The following is a 27,556-nucleotide window of genomic DNA, read 5'->3' on the forward strand; positions in this document are numbered from 1 at the left end:
GCACTGTACAAGGACCATAGAAGGAAGTGGTGGGGGCAAGGGAGTCAAAACCCAAACAGAGCATGTATATGAGTGTGTGTATGGGGCCATCGACTTTGCCAACAATACTGACAAAAAGCACTGTAGAGCTGCTCTACCCATACCACAGTGCCTTTAGGAAAAAGAAAAAAAAACATTAACAGCAGATTGTTATTTCAAGTGAGTCACCATTTCCAATTCTGTTTTCTTTTTCCACTTTTTTAGCTCTGGGTGACCTATTTCATGTTCCCACTTTGCAGAAAATGGTCTTATAGGCTTACTTTATGATGCTTTGCTGTGAGCCAAAGCCAGCGTGACTGGTGTATCTGTACAGACTGGGCCCGAAAGTGTCATTTTAGGTCATTGTGATCTCAAGGAGTATTTTGTTACCACTTCGGCCAAAGTTGTTTCAATAAGGAATATACAGTACTGCATACAAATTACGTTTTATAGGGCTCTCGTGTTTGATAAAGCCTAAATCTTGTCTCGTTGGCAGCAGATCAATAATGTCTCATTGCTATTGATGTCCGTACAACTCTGATGATTTATATTCAGAGACTAACATTCCTTTCTGACACAAAGGATTTCATTGATATGTAATTGATTTCATTGATTCAGTCTCCCACTAACAGTTGAAACGAGGACAAATCCCTAATTTATAAATAAGCTCTGCTCTGCACTTGTCTAAGTTATGCCACAGGGAAATGATCTGTTATTACTTACTCCTAAAATCTGTGATGCGTTGTGTGCTTGTATGTAGATCTTCTTTTTTTGCAAATACATATATTTTTTAACACAATGAGAGCCACCTGGTGCACAAAAGTGTGATGAGAAGCAATTCGATGGATAAAAGCGCTATATAAATGCACCATTTACCAATTAGTAGCCTCCTTTCAGCTCTTTGACAAAGAGTACAGTTTATTACCAGGCCAATACTGTAGGCAAAAAGCCTCCCATTGTATTTTCAAAGAGTTGTCTCTGATTTGTCTTGTCGTCCGTCCGTCTGTCTGTCCCCTACAGAGTCCAGGAGCAGCATATCCGCTATGAGCCCATCTACATTCCAGAGAGCAACAGCCAATCAGAGGTGGAATATGCCGAGATCAAACGTCCTCGTCTGGAGATGGGGCCGGAGTCTCTGATGAGGCACTCGGCCCACCGGCCAGCGCTGCCTCTGGGAGGGGCAGAGGACATGGCAAAGGTCAGTGCTGATGTTAAACCTGAACACTGGACTCTCGCTCTGCTAGTCTCTGACCTCCACGTCTGCTGACCATGGGAATGTAAAATCACAGATGGAACGGAAGGTTGACTTGCTGAGCCCTGCTGGAATATTTGGCGTTCTTTTTTCTTTGACAAAATTAGCCATTGTTTGCAAGTGTATAGCCACCAAGTGTACAGTTTTAGCAAATTACAGGTTCACAATTGAGCTTGCTACTGCCATTATGCATACATTTATTGAGGGGCGCTAGCCCCTCCTATATACAGCTTTTGTCCCCACACGTCTCAAGATTTGATTTTGAAGGGAGAATTTACATCATATGTAAACGAGCAAATCAGCTAACCAATCACAGGCAACAGGCATTCTGATTGGCCAGTATGAGATGATGCATGATGATGTATGATGATGAGAGTGCCCCTCACTTCACAGGGATGTGATTTTTATTGCGAATGCAGTGAGCACTTACTATGAGACCTAGCAGATCATGTCTGTCTGTGTGTGTGTGTGTGTGTGTGTGTCTGTGTGTGTCTGTGTGTGTCTGTGTGTGTGTGTGTCCCACCTTTGTGCCCATATATGGAGCTGAGTGATTACGTCACCATGACTCAGCCATAACCATAATGGAGTCCCCAAAGCAGCTATGCGTTCGCTTCCCGCGTTTGCACGTCTTACTGGTATATTATACTAGAAGTTCGGGGCACTCCCGACTAGGGTTGGGATTCGGAACCGGGTCCATTTCAGACCCGGTTCAGACATTGCGGATCTGGAGCCGGTTCCATCGTTTTCGTATTAACGGTTCCCCAAACGGTTCTCATCAGTCGTCATTTAGCTCCGCTGTGTCTGTGCATGCATGCAAGCAGAGCCTGAGGTGACGTCACCCCACCTACATGAGTGTGTGGGGTCGGGGAGGATACGCCCACTGTTCTGTGCATTCAGAGACCGCCGCGGAGCGAGTGGGGACAGTATGTCGAAGAGATCTCCAAAGTGTGGTTAACAGAGAGGGAAATGACTCTGAGGCTGAGCACGCAAAGTGCAATAAATGCGACGCTATAGTTCCCTGCAAAGGTTGTTGCAACTTGTAGGCTACCAGTTGCACCACGAGGAAACATCTCAAAATCAATATGCCTACACGAGTCCACAAATCACGAGAATAATCTACAGTAGGCACATCGCGTTTGAGAGCCATGGTGAAAGCCGTGCCTGCACTCCCCGCAGCTCCACCACAGCCGGCGGGGGACGAGGATGATGCAAGGCTCGTTCACTTTCCCCAGGATAGTAACGTAATAGAAAATAAAAACGACTAAACTTCTACAGAGCTTTTCATTAGGCGTGTTGTAGGCTACAACTGTTGTTAAGGGTGTTAATTTAGACCGCCAATGACTCGACGTCCTTCTGATATTATATGAATCACGTTAAATATAGCCAAATCAATTTGTCTGCACTTATTTTTTACAATTTATAAGAAACTCAACTGCTTTTGATTTGTCTCTAAATTAATCGCGTGACTGTTGAGCCCAGCGTTTAGGTGCATATACCTCCATAGATTGATTACTTTATAAACAGTTTGCAGAAAAAAGCACAGGAACGTAGCCTACAGTTCAATACAAGGTCTGCTAAAAGGATTTTATAATCCAAGAAAGCACTATTTGTTTCCATTAGGGTAAGGGGTCCTTCATATTAAATTCATCTGAACATTAAAGACAACATTTGTCACCACAACAATATCATTATTGCAATGTGTATATACAGTACAAATTGCAATATACAGTACAAATTGCAATATACAGTACAAATTGCAACAATGATATTGTTGTGGTGGCTAGCTGGTGGTGGTGAAATTAAAATAATAGTGCCACCTCATAATTGTAAAGAGCATTTTCAATAATTGAATTAATGAATTTGTGTTTATTATGTACTTGATTAGGTTAGTTATAATATCAGAAAAAAAGGGAAAAAAATATATTGGGATCCGTTAAGGGAACCGTTAGGAACCGGAACCGTTAAGAGGGATCCGGGAAGGATTCGGAACCGTTAAAATCCTAACGAATCCCAACCCTACTCCCGACTAGAGATGTCCCGATACTGTATCGGTATCGGAAAAGTATCGGATCGGCCCTTATTTGGTCAAATCGGGTCATATCGGTATCGGTGAATATACCAGTCTAAGCACAGATCCAACACAGGGGTAAAGGGACAGGGTTGACACTATGGCACGGAAAAAATGTTGGGGCATGTTTGCTTTCGAGTTGCCCAAACTGCTTGTGCACATTTGAGTGAGGAGTCTGCTATAAACACAACACAAGATATATAGCTAGATAGCTATAAACACTATTCACGGTTGGTGGACTTCAAAATAAGATCTTGTTTTCTTTTGTATTATATTATTATTCTCTGGTATCCGTATCCGTATCGGATCGGCTAACACAGAAATTGTGGTATCGGGATCAGATTCGAAACGAAAAAAGTGTTTCGGGACATCCCTACTAGTACCAGTAAGACGCACAAACGCGGGAAGTGAACGCAGCTGAGACCCTTCAGATCATGTCTGTCTGTCTGTGTGTCCCGCTGTTACTGTATATGTGGACCTGGCCCCTTTTGTGCCCATATATGGAGCTGAGTGATTGCTGATGCAACACACTCCATATTTGGACGTATAGCGGGACAGACACACACACAGACAGACACACAGACAGACATGATCTGCTAGGTCTCATAGTAAGTGCTCACTGCGTTCGCAACCAACCCACTACGCGTTCCGACCGATATGCCCATATCTATGGAGATACCTGAAGTCATCAGTATGTGCCCATATATGGGCATGCCCCCCTTTGTGCCCATATGGAGCTGACACTGCTGTCCTTATATGGTAGAGCGACTCACAAACATGCAGGTAACAAGAGAGAAAACATGAATGTACAGGTTTCAGGAGTAGTGTGTAAATTCTCTGTCTTTGTTGCGTCATCCTTCTACTGGCATGGAGCTAATTTATCTCACGCAGGTGCACAACAGCACACAATCAGTGTGTACTGTCAGTATGCACACAGATACTTTTAACACCTTTTACACCGGACGTCTGACCTAAATGTTCTCCCGACATTAGTCAGGACAGGACAGTTTGGTGTGTACTGAAGACGTCGAGCAGGGGAAAAGAAAAGCCTGAATGGGTACTAGGGACGCTTTAAGGTGATGGCAGCAAACACACAAGTCCCACTCTGTGCAGTGGCCTGGATACTGCTGAGTGTTCCTGTCTCCCCCCAGGGTTACAGAGGGTATTATTAGACATGCCACCCCATACCAGTCACAGAGCAGGCTATTCTGTGCTGTGCCGGGTTAGCTCGAACTCCACGAGCAGTGATGGGAAGACCGAGACAGTTGTGAAACAGCAATTAATAAATAATAGAGCTGACCTAGATTTCAAAATACTGCAGTGGATGGAAGTGTGTTACGAATGGACAGATCAAAGTGGCTCATTTTGCTAGTGTGATGTAGGGAGATGTTCCTCACATCACACACTGAGACACTTCAAACTGCCAGCGGGGGCAGACGGCAATGGAACGGTGAATAGATTCACCAATAAAAGACACACTGCCAGAGAAAGGAAAAATATATATGATGACTGTCTGTTAATTAAGCTAGCAGAGAAATATTCAGGAATGCTAGTAATTTAAACGCATTATTACTGTCACAGGCTGTCAGATACAATCGCTGCATGGAAAGAGCCCAATGAAGGCAAAAGAGGGACCACATGGGGGGGGTATAGAAGTGAAGAAAAGGCAAAGGGCAAACAAGCACAGATAAAGGGGAAAGGGAGGAGTAAGAGACGGTAGATGAACAGGAAAAGAGGGAGTGCTCTTGTGCTGTCGGTCTACGTCTGACTAAGCTGATGGTTGTGTCATGACTCATGAGAGCACGTTGCTTTAACAACCAGGAGAAAAGCAACTTGTTTGAGAGGCCTGTGGGCTGGCATACCGTCATCTTGCTCTGGTGGCAACGGAGCTCGAACCATTGATGCATCCTACTACTGCTGTCTTGATGTATAATGCAGTACAGGCAGAGCCCTGTGGCTTACTCATGGCGGACCTCCGCACAGCACAATGAGGGGCCTTGTTTTCTTTCCTGAAAGAATCCTGGATTAGATGGGGGGGGGGGGGGTGTGCAGGCGGTCTGCTGTCTAAGCCCCTGCCTGTTGATCAGCCATGGCCCATGGACAAAGAGAATAGGGAAGATCTGTGTGTGTGTGTGTGTGTGTGTGTGTGTGTGTGTGTGTCTTAGAATGTAAGGCTGTAGTGTTTGGTCTGGCAGGAGGACTGCTGATGGAACGTCATTCTTCACACCTCCGTGGTGACCTCACAAAGTTTCCATGTGTGCCACACGGCTAAACGCGTGGGCAGGCTGTCCGTACGGCAGAGATATTTATGCTGCTGTGGAAATCCATGCAGAGCAAAGCTGACAGGAATACATTTGTGGCTGGGCTGGGGTGGCCGGGGAGCAAAGTAGACCGCTTCCAGCCTACCAGACTTGATATGGTAGCTGCGTGCTTGTGTACTACCGCCTCTCCTAGGGCACCTTTCCCCTACTTGCTCGCCCCCACCCCTCATCCAACTATTGGCATACGAAGGTTATGCTCTATATTTTCAGTCATAATACTGGCAGCAGCTCTGCATGTGGACTGATTAGCTCTTTGGCACAGGGTGCACACTGCACAGTGCTCAGGGACAAGTCTAGGCAGCAATCATCACACACTGGAACGGACACTGAAGGACTCTTGTCACGTCCTGTAGGCCCCAGACAGATTTATTTTAGACTGCTACCATTTTTAGTATAGAATATCTTGCTAAAAGGTTAAATTGCTCCCTAGAAAAATGTAAAGTTATTCAGAAAAGGGATGGATATTTTTTAAATATTATGTTCTCTCCCAACCCATTATCCTAAATGTTCTGTTTTAGACCATGGAGCTTTATTGATAGTTTTATTTCACAATATGTTTGTATTATTCACAATGGGTTCAGCATTGAAAGCAGATAATCTTTGTTTGAAAGTCACCTGGTTTTAGCAGCTTTTAGCATACATAGCAGAAGAGTGCACAGCAGCAGATGCAGCCGAGTCTGTGCGTGCAGTGTGAACCAGAGGGAATTACATGAACTTATGAGCACCTGCTAGTATGAAAACAGGAAGTCTACGGCTTTATTCAGCTATTATCTGGAATGCATGCTCTTAGTCTACGTGACTTGCATTAGCACAGGCAGGTGCTCGATAATCAACACATAGTCTCTCACAGCGAGAGAAGGAACATGACACAAATAGAACACTCACACATGAGGAGGGTTATTTGGAGGCAAAAAAAAACGGTTGCCTTTGCAGCCTTAGGCATCATGCACTTCATGTTCTGAAATATGACTGGAGGCAATAGCATAGTGTTGTTGCCAAGGGCGTCTGAGCTGTGAGCTCTGCCTTGCCAAGGGGATTAGCCATTGGCCTGTCGTCTTCTCACACTGACACAGGTGTAGTGGCTGTGGACGTGCCGCACTCCTGCTTGCAGTGACAGAAGACAGCGTTGAGGTTCCAGATCATTGGGAGAAGAGCTCCCCGGAGAAAGCTGTGCTACTTCTGACAGATACACTGTGAAATCCCCCGTGTTAATTTAACTTGTGACAGTGTGTAAACACACTGTCAAGAGTGACACTTTGAATTTTGCAGTGTAGAGTTGTCATACCATCATCAACTCCCTCCTGGCTAAGCACATTCTGTACGCGCTGTACAGTAACCCTTTTACACAGCCTGTCCAATGCAGAAATGCTACTCCGTCTCACTGTTCTGTGCAGAAGGTATATGAGGGGGTCATTGTTGTTACGCTCACACAGAGACAGTGACAGTGCAAAATTGATGTCTGCAAATTTGGGACCGCCTGCAGGACAGGTATGATATTTTGATTATGTAAATGATGTTTCAGATCGGTGAACCAATAGGAGCACCTGCCCCTCCAGACCAGAAATCACACAGGCCGAGGCAGGCTATAGTCGCCACCTAACCTAGAACAACCAGATAACATTGTGCTACTGTTGTGAGGATGTATGCATATTGGGGAGACAGTGACGCCCGGGAGCTGCTTACCGCTTGAGTTTGAAGTTTTTTGTAAATATCTGTACCCTTTTATATTTAATAGCATCAGTCATAACACATTATTTATGACTGATGCAATTATTTTATTGCGAACGCAGTGAGCACTTACTATGAGACCTAGCAGATCATGTCTGTGTGTCTGTCTGTCTGTCAGTGTGTCTGTCCCGCTATCCAAATATGGAGTGTGTTGCATCAGCAATCACTCAGCTCCATATATGGGCACAAAAGGGGCCAGGTCCACTCAGCTCCATATATGGGCACAAAAGGGGCCAGTGATTTGTTTGTTGTGGACCTGGCCCCTTTTGTGCCCATATATGGAGCTGAGTGCATTCGCTTCCCGCGTTCGCGCGTCTTACTCGTTATTTATTGCGAACGCAGTGAGCACTTACTATGAGACCTAGCAGATCATGTCTGTCTGTGTGTGTGTCTGTCTGTCTGTCTGTCCGTGTGTCTGTCCCGCTATCCAAATATGGAGTATGTTGCATCAGCAATCACTCAGCTCCATATATGGGCACAAAAGGGGCCAGGTCCACTCAGCTCCATATATGGGCACAAAAGGGGCCAGGTCCACATATACAGTAACAGCGGGACAGACAGACAGACAGACAGACAGACATGATCTGCAGGGTCTCAGCTGCGTTCGCTTCCCCGGTTTGCGCGTCTTACTGGTTATTATAAACAGTAGGACAGACAGTAGGCTGACAGGAAATGGGGGGAGAGAGATGGGGGGTGACACGACGCAGTGAAGGTTGTCGGGATTGGGAGTCGAACCCGCGGCACACTGCCAGACTGGATTACCAGCCAAGGTGCCTGGACCGCTGAGCCACAGCCCAGGCCTGGCTATAGACACGTTTCCTCAGCCTGCTCTCTCCCCGGCTTTCCCCCCTGTTTCAGGGTTGTTTTAAAGGTACTTTTTTTGTTCCTATAGTAATCAGTGTTACGTGTTCATTACATATAATACGTATAATACTTGTTGTCAGTGCTTACTCACATGAAGGGTAAAAGTAAGTATCCCAGTTTGTGGGTTTGAAAATGCCATGGTCACCCTAGTCTGAAGAGGTGAGTTTAAATTCAGACTGCAGCAGAAAATGGGGTGTGAGTATGCAGTCCTTACTCAGAATAATGGCACATCTTCTTTACGCCATTATTGTGGGATATCGGTATAAAAGTGTTAGTGCCTGTGTTCTTGAGTGTAACACTTATTAGCCGGTGTCCTTGAGTTTACTATGGAAGTATTAGAAGGCTGCCCAGCTGAACCTCTTTACCCCACCAGTCACATTGAGCACTTTTTGTTTTTTGTTTTGGTATAATAGAGTTTTCACCAGCTGTTAAGAATTGAAGCTGGTGAACTATGATTTTTATTATGTTGTCTTATTCTTATTCTTATTCTTATTCTTATTCTTATTCTTATTCTTATTATTTTGGGAGTGATCACTCGAAAATGCAAGCATGATGAAGACAATAATACATCATTAGAAATGAATGGGATTAAGTATTGAGAAAACTGAATCAAACCACTATCCGAGCATCGGGGAACAATAAAGGCATGTTGTTTGTGTTCTTGCTAGTTGATGTTTCCTATCTCCCAGGAACCTCAGTGCTTGTGAAGACTGGTCTATTATGTTATGTCATAATGTCTGCTTGCTTTTACATAATCAGCCTGCTCTCTCCCCGGAGAGAAGTCAATACTATCTGGCTTGCTGAACCTCACAGAGTGGGGGAGGGGAGCCTTATTCATGCTTAGAAAGGGTGATATTTCTGACAAAGTGAAGCCTGTGTTTAAGTGTGCGTGAGCGAATGGATGTTAGTGTATGATGTGTATGAAGGATTTGTGTGTGTGTGTGTATGAGTAACTGTCGCTGACAGCCTCCGGGCCTCCTCATCCCACACAGCCCCTCAATCCCCCCATGGCTCTGACATTTCAGTCCCAGCAGGTCCAGGGAGCTAGACTCCAGATTAGCCCACTTATATAACCTTCATTTCAGCGGGCTTAAAAATAACACGTACAAAACCCAGAGCTGGATCTGGATCACCACATCATGCACAGACTGGAGGAAGGCATGGCATATATTATATTACTATAGATGTTCAGGCTGCTACAGTACGCCGCGCTGATCAGAGCACTGTGCCGAAGCTTGCCCAACCAAATCCGGATGTTACGTCTGTGACCTCCTCTTGGCCAATCAATTCCAGATGTTATGTTTGTGAATTGTGACCTCCGCTTGTCCAATGAAATTGTGATATTACGTTGTCCACCCACACCTAAGTAAATTTTAATGTAAGCACAATGCAGAGGATGTGTTGGTGACTTGGTTTTACTGCAGAGATCAGAGATCAGATTAGGACCACCATTGATCTTGGTATAATCTCCCCTCCTGCCTACAGTTTCTAATCAGTGAAGCTGGTGGTTTATTGTGGCTCTACACACCAAACTGACTTGTCCTGACTATGTCAGGCTAATGGTAGAGATCAGGCTGGTCAGACGTCAGTTGAAAGGTGTTAAACTAGGTCTCATAGTAAGTGCTCACTGCATTCGCAATAAACAAGAGGGGCGCTCTTATCATCGTACATCATCATGCATCATCTTATACTGGCCAATCAGAATGCCTGTTACCACAAATGTACGTCCTATTTATTATTATCCTAATTTCTCCTTTCATTGTCAATGGCAAATATTGACATGTGTGGGGACGAGATTTGGCAGACATTTGACCTATTTTCTCTTTTCATTGTCAATGGCAAATATTGAGGCGTGTGGGGTCAAAAGCTGGGGCGCTCTTATCATTGCACATCATCATACATCATCTAATTTCCGGCCAATCACAATTTGCGTCCTCACCTTAGACATCAATGTTTGTGTTATGCAATGTTTGTGTTTACACAAACACTCAAAATTGTCCATTCATTGTCAATGGCATTTAATGTATTGTTTGTGTTAGGACAAAATGTGGGTTACACGCACCAAAATCTGGACATAGGGGCTCTCGGCCTGTAGCTGTAGGCTCGCTGTGTACACAATACACATCGGCGAATGAGAGTAAATCTGCAGTGTAAAGAAAAAACTGAAGGTTTTCAGAAGTATTGCACAGAAAAAACAAACAGATGGAGCATTTTCACACAACTCCTCATCGTGCATCTCCCCCACATTCACTTGCTTTCTGCCTAGCTCTTGACATACTGTACTAACATTGCATGTTCAATGTGTTCATGCATCTTTCTCTCACAAACAACCAGAGAGCTCTACCACCACTCACCGCCTCCCTCTTATCGATGCGGATTGTGCTTGAGGGTCAAGAAAGACTCACAGAGGTGCCTCACCACCGACGGCCATGCACATACAGGATATATACAACCAATTTCCGTCCATATCGACAGCCGGACGTCAGCTTAGTGTGTCACAGCCTTTAGAGATATTCCTGCATGTCACCTGCATTTCTGAGCTGATAGGCATTGCTGTCATTATATTAGCTTCTAGAGCTGTTTTCTAGCTTCTAGAGCTGGGAGTTTTATCCAAGATGTCTGCTGTACAACCTTCATTGCAGCCATCACCATCACCCCTTCTCTCTCTCTTGCTCTATCGTAAGTTTCGTAACAGAATGTTTCACATTTCAAACCACCATTGTAAAAGATAACAAGCTTGCATCTTTGTTGTGAGTCATTTCACCTAGCCATAGCCTATGCTGTGACTTCTTATTCATTAGTGTGTGTGGTCTAGTGACTGTGAAACACTGACACAGGCTTTCATTACCCACAGGACCTAATTACTTGAGTGCGTTGCCTTCCCAAAGGATGTGCAGTCAAGGTCTTGGATCGCGTCTAGTGTGGAGTAACCCACAGACCCTCGCAACAAGAGGAAAAGAAGGGAAATGGGTGGATGTAGAGAGAGAGTGAGAAAAAGGGTTGACACACTGTGTACTGGGTGGGGTTTTGTCCTCTTGAGACCCACGGCCAGATTCTAGAGGGTCTCAATAAGCCGCTGTGTGCCACTAAGGCCCCCTAACAGCTCAGTAAATCAGGCCAGTGTCATGTTTCCGCTGTCAATCAGCCTTATCTAAACATAGAATTGCACAATGTCACAGGGTAGCTATTGTATCCGCTTCCCATCATTGGTCTGTCATGGACATCTGCACTCTATTTCTCCATTCACTTTAGCCATTGCTTAAGAAGCGCACTGCTGATTGTATGGAATGTTTTATGTCGAGCTTGTCACAGACCCAGAGTGATGCACATCATGGGAGCTGCTGTGTTCATTGTCTTGCCCAATGACACACTGCTGTTTCATGGACTGAACCTGTGAACTCCTGGCTGCAGGATGTTTTTAACCACTATGTTACCCAGCCAAACCACAGACTGAGAATGAGAGAGCCATAATGTTTTTCTTGCTCTTGGGGTGTATTCTTTTGAACCCTGTATGTTATAACGTCCTCTGCTCTCCCCTTTCAGGAACGTGGCAGTTCCATGGGGAAGCTGGAGCCCATCTCCCCTGTCAGTCCAGCCCAGTTGGACCCAGACCTAGATTTGCTGCCGGCCAGATTCTCCAAGGAGGAGTTGATCCAGAACATGGACCGCGTGGACAGAGAGATCACCATGGTGGAGCAGCAAATTAGCAAACTACGCAAGAAACAGGTACAGGTAAACAATACATACAACATAAGATAGTACAGTAACAACCACTAGGTTGTCACATGGCTAATCCTTTAATATTTGGTCAGTTTGAATATGAATAAAACATTTATCCCCCCTCTCCCTCTTTTTCTTTTATAGGCGAGGGATTCTGCACAACTGCAATACTGTATCTTGTTTGCATTTTTAATTTTTTAACAAAACATTTAAATAGAAGGCAACTTCTTGAGATTTGGACTGCAGTAGTAGATATTATAGCAGTAGTTATACATGTAGTTGTGTATCCCTACCTTACACCTTAAAGTCTGCATTCGGATGACACTTATTTGCTATACATTCTGAGATTGAAGAATCTGGGTAGCATCATGTTTGAAAGTGCTTTCTTAGGATGGACACAGCATCACTAGGAAATTACCGTTAAAAGGCATCAAAAAGCATTATTTGTGCATAAAATACACAACATTAAGACGTCCCACTAAAGATAATACACAATAATACTTGCCACCAAAATATGGGCTAACTCACATTGCAAATGTGCACATTCAAATCTGACCAGATTTGAGGTACCACATGATTTTTTACCCATCGTTTTTGCATGTAAATGTTCCAGACTTGGCTAGTGCTGGCATGATCACTGAATCCGCTTAGTGCCAGCATCTAGCTTGTATAGAAAACGTTACCGTGTGGTCTAACTTTCTCTGCCAGGCTTGAGTTGGCACTTATTTTCGCGAAGTCTTTTAACAGAGACTTTGTTGTGTTGTAATTACTGCATTGGAGTGCCGCAGTTCGTTCTTGCTCAACGTTCCACAACTCTGCCTCTGGGCAGCTGCATTCTCTCCTCTTTTGCTGCCTCCTTGCATTTTTTTACAAGACAAAAGTAGGTTAAAAATATGTATAGCTATAAATAACAGCCTCCTCCTCCTCCTCCCCCCCCCCCCCCCCCAGGGGGCTAGGGGAAGATTATTGCGAAGGTTTTGCGACTGTTAAACCACTCGTATTCCTCCATTGCAGTCTCTCTTGGCCGCCTGCCACATCATGTTTAGCTGTGCGGTGAAGCTTTTCTCTCTCTCTCTCTCTCTCTCTCTCTCTCTCTCTCTCTCTTTACCACCACCCCCAGTGCCTTCAACCTCACACCACCAACCGCCCACCACCACCAAGCGTTACCCATATCTACAACCACTCCTCTCTCTCTCTCTCTCTCTCTCTCTCTCTCTCTCTCTCTGCCCCCTCCTCCACCCAACGCCTTTCTCTCTGTTGTCTCTTTTTTGGCTGGCTCTTCGAATGCGGCTCTATAAATCTGCACCACCTGCATGCAGCCTGTGGCAGGGGAGGGTGGTGTGGATGGGTAGATGGGCCGTGCTGGGGCAGCCGGCAGGGGGCGGGGGGGGGGGGTGGGTGGCTGATGTGTGGTGAGGCCTGTGAGTGACTGAGAGGGTAAGCTCTGCTACCTAAGAAAAATAAATCAAAAGACCCCTCCCCCCTGCACCTCCCTCTCCTTCAACACACACTGTTTTTTTATGGATGTTTTCTTTTTTCCCCACCCCCCGCGCTCACAGTCGTCCACCACTATACTGCTTCCACCACTATCGTCGCCCCAAGGCCCCCCCCCCCCCCCCCCAACACACACCCCCCACCACCCCAAAAGCCCCGTTCCCCATCCCCCTTTTCAAGCTCCCTCCAAGCATTAAAACATCTGGAGTAATTAAGTGGTATGGTAAAACTTTATTTAAAGAGCCCTGGCAGAGGGGCGGGGGGAGGGGGGCTCAGGTTCCAGTCTGTGTTGTGTCAGCCAGCCAAGGACGGCTGGTTTATTTTATTTTACTCTGCGGTGGGCTTGGGAAGGGAGGGGGGTGGGGTGGGGGGGGGGGGGGGGGGGGGGGCTCTCTGGGAATGTGTGTTTCTTTTCCTCCAGCAGATGCTTATCCGTGCCTGATCGTGGCACACAATGATCCATCCCGCCCCACACTCATGCAGCTCCCCTGGCTAGAGGCTGCATCTCTCTGTCCGCTGAGGCTCTGGCCAGGAGCGGAGGGAAGTGTGTGTGCGTGGCGATGTCGGGGGATTCGCTTTACTGTAGTGTAGATCAACTCATCGCACGCCACTGGGCTCCTGGTGGACGGTCCCAGCCCCTCCTCGATAACAGTACTGCATATGACATGCAACAATCCCCAGTTTTAAATAGATTTGAACTTTCAATCTAATAGTCACGACTACTAGTCATACGGGGCGGCAGTGGCTCAGGGGTACAGTGGCTGGATGATAACTGCAAGGTTGACAGTTCGAACCCGGGCTCCCCCAGAGTTAGTGTCGAAGTGTCCTTAAGCAAGACTCTGAACCCCTAATTGCTCTTGATGTGCTGGTTGATGCCTTGCATGGTTTCCGCCATCGGTGTATGAATGTGTGTGTGAATGGGTGAATGTAATGCACAATCTATGTAAAGCGCCTTGGATAGAGGTGCTATATAAATTCTGATCCAGAATATCACCTGATTTCACTAGACTGACGTCCCTGGATGAATCGGAGAGAGTTCCGATAGTCAGATCTGGCCCAGAATAAGCTATATTATTTCAACTGGTGAAGACGTCCTGGAAATGACGTAAAGATCATCCCCATATGGGTGATTTGGCCTAGTCCTCTATGTCACCGGAGGACGTCATCATGACGTAATTTGGCTTGCTGGGTTGGTTTCTGTATCAGTTAATTACGGGACACATCTTTTCGCTTTTTATTTGGAGACTGCTCTGAGTACCACTAGAGGTACCACAGCTTGATAATCAGTGTCAAGAAGGCTTTGGTTGGAACACAATGCACAACCAAGTATTTTTATATTTTTCATCCTTTATCTACCCAGAGTAGTAGCTGAGCACAAGTGCTCATTTTCAGCAACGCCCTGCACATAGAACACACACACACACACACACACACACACACACACACACACACACACACACACACACACACACACACACACACACACACACATTCAAACCTGGGAGCTGACCAATACAACCGCAGTCTTACTGTTGACCACTAAGGAGCTCCAGGGGGAGTTGTTGGGGGGTTCAGTGCCTTGCCCCCCCCCCCCCCCACACACACACACACACACACACCCCGTTGTCGGGCCAGCTCTGACTGGCAGGTTTGCTAGCTGGCTTTTCTATAATTTAAATACACACATAGTGAACTGATAAATATAATTAGACACTGGTTTCCATTCTGCGTTTTTGTTCAGCTTTTACTAGATAATCAGCGCTGAGGTCTTTATTTTTATTCTTCCTGTTTCTCATTGATGTAATGATGCCACGACGGAAAGCAGCAAAACAACCTTGAAGGCCCTTCCAGTAAAAGGGTTCTTGGCCAATGCGATAAAGTGGTGGAGTCACAAAGCTTGCATGTTTTTGTTTCTCTTTCTGTCCCACTGCGTCTCTCTTCTCTTCCTCTCTATTTTTCTTGTCTTTGTTTCCCCTCATCATATTCACACGTTCTAGCCGAACAGCAGTGCAGTGGCTTTGTTTACAGGCTGTTGTGGTAACCCTTTGATTAACTGGACCCTGGAGAGTTACGGCTAATAGGACAGTTAGTCCCATCACCGCTGGGGAGCAGGAGGGAGAGCTCATCTCTTTCTGTGTCTCTCACTCTCTTTATCTCTCCCCTCTCTGTCACGCACGCACGCACGCACGCAGGATGTTCTAGAAGACCAGGGCCTTTTGGGCTTCGTTTAGCGTCGCTCTAAGGTTAACTGTCGTTTCTGTTTGGAACAACTGTTCCAACGCTAATTCCATAGGCAACTGCTGCACAGTGCACAGCACACAGCATTCTTACAGTACATTGACTTGTTTGTGTGTGTGTGTTTGTGTTACAGCAACAGCTGGAGGAGGAGGCAGCGAAGCCCATGGAGCCGGAGCGCCCCATCTCACCTCCGCCCAGCGAGGCCAAGCACCGCAGCCTGGTGCAGATCATCTACGATGAGAACAGGGTCAGTGTGTTCAAAGAAAATTGACAAAGTAATTGAAAAAGCACAGCCCCTGCCCCCCTCAGACATTAGAAGGACAATATCGTTCACCATGCAGAACCAAGGACGTGTGTTGTCTAACATAGTTGAAAAGGAGTTTGAAGTTACATGTAAATAAACTAGAATTTTCATCCCAGAGCTACTTCGCCACGCACTATGGGAAGAAGGAAATTGCGAGAGTTGACTCCACATGTAAATATTCCAATGAAAATGCAATGTATAAAATCAAAATGAAATAATAGAAATGAAATAGAAAGCATTGACATTTCATCTTCAGGTGTGGTCATTCTATGACAGAATGAAAAAGCAAAAGTAATTTACATTGCAATGCGATTTGCGCCCCCTCCCCCTATTTGAGCGTGTCAAGTATGAAATTCCAATGGCTACTACTTTACATAACAACAGCTTCTGTTTATACCTGAGCGGTGAGCGCCCATAGGCAACCATGCACCCAACTTACAGCAGTGGACTGCTATGGCTGCTGTGTGGTGTTCTCCATTAATAGCATATTTGGTAACAGCCCAATTGTTTTATAGTTATAATGATATTAATCATAGCATTAGCCGCTGTTCTTTTCAGCATTGACATTGTAAATACAGAATTGTGTAGTAATCTCTCTCTCACTCACTCACTCACTCACACACACACACACACACACACACACACACACACACACACACACACACACACACACACACACACACACACACACACACACACACACACACACACACACACACACACACACACACACACACACACACACACACACACCAGTGATGTAGGTTAATGGTGGACATACACACAGACGCACACACACTCATGTACCAATCACGCATGTTGTAGTTGCATTCGTCCAAAGCAAACTTCAATTGAAATAAAATAAATGGTTTTTCATTTTCAGGTCATTAACGCTTTTCATGAGACAAAAATAAATGTAAAATGCAATTGCATTTACATGTAATCTACCGATAATGACCTATATGTCTAGAGTTCTTAAATTAACATAGTTGGATTTTAACAGAAAGACAATGCCATAAATCAGTGAAAGTAAGTGACAGACTCAACAGTAACACAGCATGCAAGGCAGCGATGCATGCAAACATGTTTCTCCAGCTGAGATTTAGGGCCCCATTTTGAATGTCCGTTTTACAATGGGGTAATACATAAATTGGCCTATATTGGCCTCGCTCTGCGCACAATGGTATTATAGAAGTCTTATCGTCCCGTGTTGAACGCACACACGTATGGCATACGGCGTTCCTGAATATTTTAGCATTGTGGGAGTGTCCATATGTTAATTATTTTCGCTTTGCGCAATTTGCTATTAAGCCCCTTGACCTGCGCATAACGATTAGACGTGGGTCTATCCAGCTCATAAACGCAAAAAGTAGATAAAGCACTGTTTGATTTTACACTTGAGCGGCTCTGGGACGCTGCTGGAGGAGTGTTGCCAAGTCTGTTTATTATAAGCGGCTTCTTTTTCTGTAAAGTTGCTTGTAAATATTGGTAGTTGTGGTTGCTTTTCTTGTTTCTAAAGGTTTCTCCTAATGTTGTTTAAACCAGTGATCCTCACACAGCACATTCCCATGTCAAGGATCCCCAGATGAATGCATTTGCCCAACTAAGGACGGCTAATACAAAAATGTAATTAAAATTTTCCAAGATTACTTTTGAAAATAGCAGATCTACCAGCTGACAATGAATCACATTCATTCATTAAAACTATGAACTCTGACTGCAGGCGGATATATAATGATCATTATAACAATGTGCAAGAAAATATTTAAAAAGATTGAAGAACTTTATATTTGTGGACAATCAAAATATGTTTTTTATTTTAATGTGGTGTCATTAAAATTAATCTGGATATGGCAGACTCACTATCTAGAAAAACATGGCACTTCATTTAAAATAGGTTACAGACCCCTGTTATATGCGCTTATTTTGGGATTATTTTTATAGACCTATTTACTTGTTTCTATGAGACATGGCAACAGCGCAGCGAAAGACTAGGGCTGCGAATCTTTAGGTGTCCCACGATTCGATTCGATTCCGATTCTTGGGGTGACGATTCGATTCAAAAACGATCTTTTCGATTTTTCCGATTCTCGATTCAAAAAAGATTTTTTTCGATTCTAAAGCAGTTTATTTTATTAAAAACAATTAAATAGAATTTTAGCATGATCTACTCCAGTCTTCTGGCATGAAAGCAGAGTACATTTAGTAAAAAGCTTGTATAATTGTAAAGGTTTTATCAACTGAATGATTTAAACACACAAAGGTTAAATCCAAGAGTAAGAGAACATGTCTCATTTATTTAGCTTGCACAAATTTGAACCAGTACAAAAGTTACAAAATCTCTTCTCACTCAATACCAGAACAATACATTAGTATTAAAACAGGTGTAAAATAAATACAATTGGCAGGCTTAGCTTAGCTGGTAGTAAATGCACTATGCAGAAACCCAGGCCATAATGCATTGCATGCACAGGTACATTTGTGAAAGAAAATAAAAATTAAAAAAAAATTGACAGGCCTACGAAAGACGCATCCACGTCTTTCTTTTGTGAAATGTTGATATTAGAAACGACCATAATTATTTCATTTCTCAACCTTAAAAATAAATAACAACATCTCCATAATCCTTGGGAAGTTTGCTTTCATACGCTGTATCACACTCGATCCAAGTCTTCTTCAATAAAATGCTACGAGCGAAGACCATACCATCACGGGACCATACCATCACGGGCATACGCACCACGCATTCAACCGTGTGCGTGCAGGCGTATGTATGTGTACTGGGCAGTTGGCTGTCTGGCGAAAATAGGCAAAGTGATCGGTGTAATGGTGATATTTTGGCACAATCCAAGTAATGACAAAGAACAATGTTGATGTAACGAAGGGAATCGCAGAGTCATTTATTTTGTAAATACAGAGATTTAGATGGAATAAGCAAAATAGCGATCCTATAATTTCTCCTCTTCCTTCTTTCTCTCCTCAATCTCCTGCGCAAGATCAGATTCTGTCCTGCGCGAGATGAGAATGTCAAGCTAGTGTGGGGGCGGGCCTGGGATGAGAGGGCAGTGTTGCCAGGTTTGCGAATTGTAAGCGAGTTGTAGTGTATGTAAGTAGCGTGGTTAAAGGGCTTGTTTCTGGGCGTGTTGGGACAACAGCATAGGCAGCAGTGCTTAGTGTTTCCTGGGGGGTGTGGGTGTTTGGCCCGAAAATGTGTGTATTAAACAAATGCATTGCCGGCGTGAGTGTGAAAGGGAGCCAGTGTTAGTGCCAATGCAAAGATTATTGTTTGAGGGCTGGTGGTCTGTGTGGGCGTCGGCCGCGTTATGAGGAGATCGCTTACACACACTGCGAAGGGTAAGTGTGTGACGTCACTGCCCGTGTGACTGTGTGTGAGTGTGCGTGAGTGTAGTGTGTAAGATGGTGTTGTGGGCGTTGCAGTAGCGACGTAGCTGTTCGTGGCTGTGGTTTTCTTCCTTGGTTTTCTTTCAACTTTTGGGTACCACTTTACAAATATAAAATAGATTGTAAACACAAAAGCCAGAGTAGACATTAAAACGTGAAATACCCCTAAAATGCGATACAATAGGAAAAGGATTAATCTATTTATTTATTTATTTTGCCTTTAATTAACAACGGACATCCACAGACATCTTTTCTCTCTTTTTCCCCCCACACAAAAGCTATGAATGCGATTCATAGATAGACCCTCCAATGCATAGCTTTTGAAGATTACGTCATATGGCAGCCACGTTTATGGGATTTTTAATGTTTGTTTAGAGTACAGCACTTAAGCCATAAATTGTTTGCCAGCCAAGTCTATGGACTTTGTGGATATTACAATTTGTTTAGAGCACTTATGACGTAAATCGTTTGCCAGCCAAGTCTATGGACTTTAATGTTTGTTTAGGGCACTAAATGGCGACGTAAGTCATGTGGCCGATACAGTGGGCCCCTTACTTCACAGGAGTGTGATTTTCTTTTTATATATATAAAATAATCACCAGCGGCAATAAAACAAGGGAAAATATTGGTGGGTGGCTACTGGCTACATATAGTATATAAACCGATGTTGTGTGTGTCAAGCCTAATTACTATTACTTGTAAATGTCACAATGGACAGTGGGGGTTGCCCTATTTGCTAATGGAGCCATTCTCAATGCTCTTAGTCCACCTAGTGGTGAGCTGTATGTTACCTTTTGTCCCCTGATGTGTATGGTATTTTAAGCAGACGTGTCTTGGTGACGGCACTATCAACATGTGCATTGAAAACTGCAGGAGTCAATATGGCTTATAATTTAAATCAAGATATTTGGCATAGAGAGAGCTTGGCTGGCTCAAACAGTCTCCTTACTCCCGTCCTCAGGAGAGCCCTCTGGTTAATTATGAGAGTGAGTGACGGGTTATTGAATGCAACAAAACAAGACACAAGCCGGACTCAAACTCGTGGCACAGTGTGTGCACTGTGCACCCAAGACTGCTGAAACCACAGCTTCTCTGATTAGCCATGAAAGAGCAAGCAAACTGCCTGCCTATTGACCCACGCACTTATCACACAGAGCTGAATACAGGCAGAATTAGGATGTGGGTGAAAGCTCAAGGCAGGCGCACTTGTATGAAAGGCTGGAAGTGCTAGGATGACTCACAGGCTGCTCCACAATGCACAGTGACCCCTGGAACACTTTCCACTTCCTCTCTGGCTGCCAGGAAGTACTCAGTCCTGCTGTCCTGCTGGATGTTCTCTTTTATTCTCCCTGTACTTCCATGACTGGTGGCTTCAGCCATTCATTCAGTCATACTCGTCTTCATAATATGTACTATTCTGCGATTGAATGCTTTGGGTATGCAGTGCTTGTGAACTATATTATATTATAGAATCCCCCCCCCCCCCCAGAAGGTCATACTGCCTTACTGCAGTTCCAACCAGCACATACACAATGCACTTTGTATGCATTAATAGTCCCCATCATCCCCCCACCTGATTGTAATTACTCCCCCCCCCCCCCCCCCCCCCCCCCCACACACACACACACACACACACACACACACACACACACACACACACATACTGTATACACACACCCTCAGGCTCAGTGTCACCCACTCTCCCCAGACAGGGTTACACACACGCACCCCCCTCCCCTTTTTGACTTTTCTTATCCAAGCACTGGGGCAGCTCAAGAGTTCACTCCTCTCGTATTTGTTGCACAGCAATTACGGGCATCAGTGCTAGGAAGGCACAGCAAGGCTGCATTATGATAATCCTTCTGCACTGAGCTAAATGGAACTGAGACCGCCCTCCAGACGTGCACCGCAGTGTATTATTTAGCCCTTTCTGTCTTGTCTTGTCTTGTCTTGTCTTGTGACTGATTTGTCTCAGTCTCTGTCGGGCGCTCTGTCTCTCTGTGTTGGCTGTTAACTGGCTGCATGCAGAGGGAAACTACGGCCACATTGCTTAACCCAATTGAATTGTGGCCTCCCAACTCTGGGGCGAATATTTCGGTGGACCTGCTGTTTTCGCGAAGATATTTAATGTAGAGCAAAAACAGGAGAGGGCCTAGTATAGAGTCCTGGGGGACTCAGTCAACTAAGTATCGGGTAGGGTAAGTGATTAATAGGTTATGATCAAACTGCTGTTTGATTTGTTGCATCCCCAAAGTAACCCTCCACTGTTCCAGTAACAGTCCCTGTATCTGACCACTGGGGGGCATGATTGAGGTGGCTGGACCAACCTTCTCCACTGTGTGTGTGTGTGTGTGTGTGTGTGTGTGTGTGTGTGTGTGTGTGTGTGTGTGTGTGTGTGTGTGTGTGTGTGTGTGTGTGTGTGTGTGTGTGTGTGTGTGTGTGTGTGTGTGTGTGTGTGTGTGTGTGTGTGTGTGTGTGTGTGTGTGTGAAACAATGACAAGATTAGCAGTATTCTCTATACTAGTCTATGCAATAAGCAGCATGGGTATTGGAGAGAATCTTGGCTCCTTTGCGTTTCCCCCCCCCCCCCCAATGTTGACTGCCTGCATAATAGTTAGTAAGTAAATAAGTATGTCGTGTACTATGTAGCCATGTTGGTCAAGCTGTTGAATTGAGAATATCATGACCAAATGGAGAGCTTTTCTCATGCTCCTATTTCCTCCTCCCAGTGGACTATAGGCCTTTCTTAACCCATTTTGGACTGAGGTCGATTAAAAAAAAAGGCTTCTAAATACTAACATTTTTCTGAAAAACCCATGTTTCTATGTCAGTGGTGCTCAACCTTTTTCATGTCAAGGACCCCCAGAATTATCTCTATTGGGCCACGGACCCCCATCTCAAAATATGTAGTTCCAGGGACCCCCCTGAATATTTTAGTAAAAAATGTTTGCTCTGAAATGATTTGCACATTTCAACGGTTTAAAAAAAATAGCAGACCTACAAGCTATGAGCTTGTAGATCTGCTATTTTTCAATAGCTAAATTATAACATAATGTTTAAAATACCAAAAGGGGTTCTCGCCCAGAATGGATTAATAAGTTGCTGCAGCTCATTAAGGGCTCCATCAGCGTTGTGGGCTGAGGCAACACTCTGCAGTCTGTTACACCTGCTCTCCAATGAGGAAGCAACAGGGATGTGGAAAATGGTATCAATGCAAAATGACTCGCTGAAGCGTAAATGCGTATCCTATTTGCATTTGAGGGGATGCGTGTTTCCTTTTGAACTTGCATCATCAATAGAGAAATGTTGCAGAAAATCAACAAGGGGCGCTCTCATGTTTGTGCGTAACCTCAATTGTCATCTTACTTTTCACAATAACCATTCTTTCAAATATATATATTTTTTTATTTGCGAGTCAGTGGCCAAGTGCCAAAATGATTTAGACAGCAGAAATGTAACGTTAATACATGCAGTTCCAGGGCGTTCGGGTAGTGCAGTGATAAAGTCCAATGTATTTGTATTTAGTTTGTAAAGTTAACATAACTATAACTAAATGCATTTGAAATTAAATAATTATTTTACTTATCAGGATTCCAATTCAAAAATAGCAAAAAAAATATTCAGGTCAATGCAAATATAGCAAAAATAGCTGATCTACAAGCTCAAAACGCTTTGCAGTGCGACGTGCTTTGAGCTTGTAGATCGGCTATTTTTGCTACAACAGTAATATGCAATGTGGCCCTCTGGGGTAAGTGTGGAAATATATTGGGCCTCCATTGTCAAAGTTGCCCACCCCTGGTCTACATGAACACAATTGGCCCGTGTTCAGGGAAGGGAAGCCAGGCGGGGAGGGTCATAATTGCCACTGCATGTAATCCTACGGGCTGGTGTGGGAGTGTTGCGTGGGCGGAGTAGGATGAAGGCTCCAAGTCCTCCCGGTGGGGGCTCCTCACTGGTAGGTGAGTCAGTAGGATACAACAGCAGTCACAACACAAAAATGGTTGTGGGAAGGAATCAAGTGGCATAGCGACTAAATTGGGGAGAAAAATGGTTAAAAGGCAACGTCTGACAACGTCAATATTGCGTTTCAAGACACCCTCGGATCTAGCGCTCTTTTTTTCAGCTGTAATGACAACAGATCTACTAGGGTAGGGGGTGTTGCTAAAAATACTACTAAAAGGAATGTTGGACAATTTGACTTCAGAAACTGGTGTACCTTCCAGCAAGGTGGGAGAGAGGGAGAGAGAGAGAGATTTGGTGTGTGGCGGAGAACAGATGTTGTCAGGAACGCTGCTCTGCGGTGTTCAGGCTCTCCCATCCTCTCAAAACTGTCCACCTCCTCCCACACACTTGATGTTTCCTTCTCCCTTCTCTGTCTCCCTCTCTCTCTGTCTATATGTCTCTTAATCTCTTCTCCCAGTTCCCTCCGTCTCTGTCTTGTCTGCTTCACTCCCATGTGTCATGACAACTGCAGCACCGTGGTTACCAAAGGAAATGAAGTGAGATAGAAATGTTGCTGAAGGAGAATCTACTACAGTATTTGATCGATTTAGTGGAGTGGAGAGAGGTATATAGAGCGGCAGGATAGAAAATAAGAGATGGAGAGTGAGAGAGAGAGAGAGAGAGAGAGAGACGAGAAATGGGGCCAAAACACTGAGTAGACGAGGCAGGGGACATTTCTCACGCTGATCCTGTTTTGGAGCTAGATATACAGGTACGTAAATCTATCTTAGATGGAGGAGGTGAGGAGAGGTCACCTCCTCCCCAGTCTGCCTGTACAGTCCTCACGCCCCAGGCCAAGACCTCCCCCGTCTTCTGTTTAGGAAGCTGCCAGGAAACCTCCATCCCATTTTTACTGGCTGAGTGCTGGAGGCAGCAGAGGTGAGGGTGCTGGGTCTCTGAGCTTTCTCTCTCTTTCATCAGACGTGTCTTATGGGATAAGCACAGAAGCCCCATCACTCAGTCTTCCAATCTCTGTCCCCATCAGTGCGTTCTCTCTATGCCCCTGTATCTCTCTGTCATTCACTCTGTTCACTCTCCTGCTCTCTCTCTCTCTCTCTCTCTCTCTCTCTCTCTCTCTCTCTCTCTCTCTCTCTCTCTCTCTCTCTCTCTCCCACTCACTCACTGAATCACTGACTTCTCGCTCACTCGGTTCACTCTCCCTGCCTGCTCTTCCCTCTCTCTCCATGCTCCCTGGCTGAGCATGTGCTCAGGGAGCTGAGCAGTCCTTTCTCTGGAAGAGGGGGAGAAGAAAGAACGAGGGAGCAGAGGTGAGGTACTGCAAATCTAGCTCGTGTTAAAAGCCCTAATAAGAGCCCCATGCAACGACCCACCCAGCCATCCTCGCCTGTCCATCCAATGGAACGCTTTTCAGTCCAACGTCAGTGATTGAGTGAGCGGGGCTCAGTGCGTTGCCATGGTGACGGCAGAGGTGCGGACGGCTGGCTAACATGTGCTGCTCGTCTGTTTGTTTTTTACCCCTGCAGAAAAAAGCAGAAGAGGCTCATAGGATTCTGGAGGGACTGGGACCTCGGGTGGAGCTGGTGAGTCTGGATCTGGAAACTTTCTCTTGTCTTCTTTTCCAACTGTATTCTCTCAGCATAGGCTTTAAAACATATCTTTTTGATTTGTGTGTGTGTGTGTGTGTGTGTGTGTGTGTGTGTGTGTGTGTGTGTGTTGGGGGGGGGGGGGGGTTGTTGAGCTGAGCAAGCGAGAAGGAGGAGCTAGTTTAGTGTAGAATCGAGTAGCCAATTCTGTAAAGCCAGGCCCTCCTGAGAATACAACCATGCTTCCTCTGGCTGTGGTCGGCTTCCCCAGTGATGATGAATGTACATAAAGTCCTTGGCTTTCCTCTCTTGGGTCCCTGTCTGAAAAAGGCCACGTTTGATCAATGTACTGGCCTTTGTGTGTTGACCACAGAATCATAGCCCTATGGAAATGTGTTTGTCAAACTCTTATACAGTCAAAAAAATATATGTGTGTGTGTGTGTGTGTGTGTGTGTGTGTGTGTGTGTGTGTGTGTGTGTGTGCACGCGCGCGTGCGTGCATACAGACACACACATATCTTTTTTTGACAGTATAAACTATGTATGTATGCCAGTTTGGGAAGGATTTGATTCAAACAAAAGCTTTAGGTTCAGTCTTGCTGTAGTATATCATGAAACCTGCAGATTCTTTTCTGTACTAAACTCTGTAAAATCTGTTCTATGTGCTCTAAAATGTATTAGCCAAGGAAGAGCTGTCTGATCTTCAACCTGCATGATATAAGCCATTTTTATACTTGAAGAAGCCCATTCATATAGCCGTTCAGTTCAGACATACAGTACAGAACCTACTGTATGGCAAAAAGGTAAAGAAAAAAAAGGTGTGTGCTTCTCAACCTTTTCAGGGCCTGACCCCAAAATAATCATACAGTATGTGAACCACCCTGACAAGCACTTGGAATTGACAGAGTTGAGGTGTTCCCTTTTGTTTGACTCAGTTCCACAGATACATATTGTGAAAATGGCGTTCTAGAAGTCCACAACGTCTCTCTCACGTTGTGAAGCGTTGTGAGCTTGTAGATCGGTTATTTTCACATATTTTGTCTCTTATATTATTTGACAATTTGGTCGATGTTGAACTGGTTTTAATAGTTTGTTGATTACTTTTGATGCGGTGATGGTGTTTTTCTTTTCTTTCATTTTTTGTTTGTTTGTATTGTATTGTAAAAGTTCCTTAACTCTTGTAAAAGGTCCTTAACCCATTTTAGGCGGGAACCCCTTTTTTAAATTGTTATAATTTAGCTATTGAAAAATAGAAGATCTACAAGCTCATACGAGCTTGTAGGTCTGCTATTTTTGAAAAATCGTGAAAATATTTATTTCAGGATTTAGAAGATTTATTTTATATTTCGACGTCAGGCCTAAATGGGTTAAATTGGCACTTCATCTGAGAACCCTCCAAAACTCATGTGGGGATGCCTGACCCACAGTGTTAGCGCCGTATAGTATGGCATGTGTGTTGGTGTTGTGGCACCCATGTGGGGCAAGCCTCCCCTGTCTGGTCTCCTCTCGGTGTGTCCGCCTGTGAAACTGAACTGTCTCCCCTGATGGCATGGCTAACCCTTTCATCTTTCTCTTCTCCCATCCCAGCCTCTTTACAACCAGCCTTCGGACACCAAGCAGTACCATGAGAACATCAAAATGTGAGTCTCACACACACGCACGCGCACGTGCGTAAACGCACACCATCCCCACTTCTGCTTTAGATACTTTATATGAATCCACCAATTTTTTATTTACATACAATTCAGAGTCAAGACAGACAGACTCACCTGAATGAACCTGTTTTTACATTTAAAATGTCTTTAATTGATTGATTGAAGTTAATTCGTTATTTAATCATCGAGAGACTATTTAACTCACTTTTGACTTGGACCGCTTTTGATCAGCTGTCTAATCACGACTGTAGACAAATTCAGGGCTTGTTGGAGCTGATGTACTACGGAATGTGATTTTTTTGATTGGCTGATGTATGATGATAAGAGTGCCCCTCACCTCACACAAGTGTGATTTTTTCTTTATGCACGCCTGCTGTCAGCCATATAAGTCCCTCCTCCTCTCTGCCTGGGATCGTTATTAATCAATATGACCATGGCATCATCATCATTCGAGTGCCCACGAGATTCTTCATGATCTTGTCGTTTGCTAAATTGGTCCCTTAGCCTTTGACCTTCCAAGGCCTCACTACAAGGCAGTAGTCTTTGACCTTCCAGGGCCTCACTACAAGGCAGTAGTCTTTGACCTTCCAAGGCCTCACTACAAGGCAGTAGTCTTTGACCTTCCAAGGCCTCACTACAAGGCAGTAGTCTTTGACCTTCCAAGGCCTCACTACAAGGCAGTAGTCTTTGACCTTCCAGGGCCTCACTACAAGGCAGTAGTCTTTGACCTTCCAGGGCCTCACTACAAGGCAGTAGTCTTTGACCTTCCAGGGCCTCACTACAAGGCAGTAGTCTCGTAACCCTGCTGGGGAGGCATACGGGTTCTACACCTTGCCTAAGGGTCACCCGGTAAGACAGGGTTGTTCAGCTCCCTGAGGCTTATACAAGCCCACATACCCTGTGGCTATGGCAATATATATGATATTAGACAAAATACAAGGCTAAA

The 27,556-nt window shown here is 44.8% G+C and overlaps 1 protein-coding gene across 21 annotated transcripts in view; it reads left to right on the forward strand.

Annotated features, from left to right (window-relative positions):
- The window catches only part of ncor2 (nuclear receptor corepressor 2), a 146,825-nt gene that overhangs the window by 49,890 nt on the left and 69,379 nt on the right, over positions 1–27,556 (forward strand). For 11 of the 21 annotated variants that reach the window (XM_080766289.1, XM_080766292.1, XM_080766306.1 and 8 more), the window contains exons 4-8: positions 1,039–1,216; positions 11,795–11,983; positions 15,837–15,950; positions 24,896–24,952; positions 26,543–26,595. In XM_080766289.1, the coding sequence (XP_080622415.1) occupies positions 1,039–1,216; positions 11,795–11,983; positions 15,837–15,950; positions 24,896–24,952; positions 26,543–26,595 (591 nt within the window). The remainder of the gene's footprint in view (positions 1–1,038; positions 1,217–11,794; positions 11,984–15,836; positions 15,951–24,895; positions 24,953–26,542; positions 26,596–27,556) is intronic. The other 10 variants (XM_080766304.1, XM_080766308.1, XM_080766302.1 and 7 more) reach the window with 1 other exon arrangement.

Source organism: Protomyctophum bolini, assembly GCF_963924005.1.
Source record: "Protomyctophum bolini genome assembly, chromosome: 6".
Taxonomy (NCBI): domain Eukaryota; kingdom Metazoa; phylum Chordata; class Actinopteri; order Myctophiformes; family Myctophidae; genus Protomyctophum; species Protomyctophum bolini.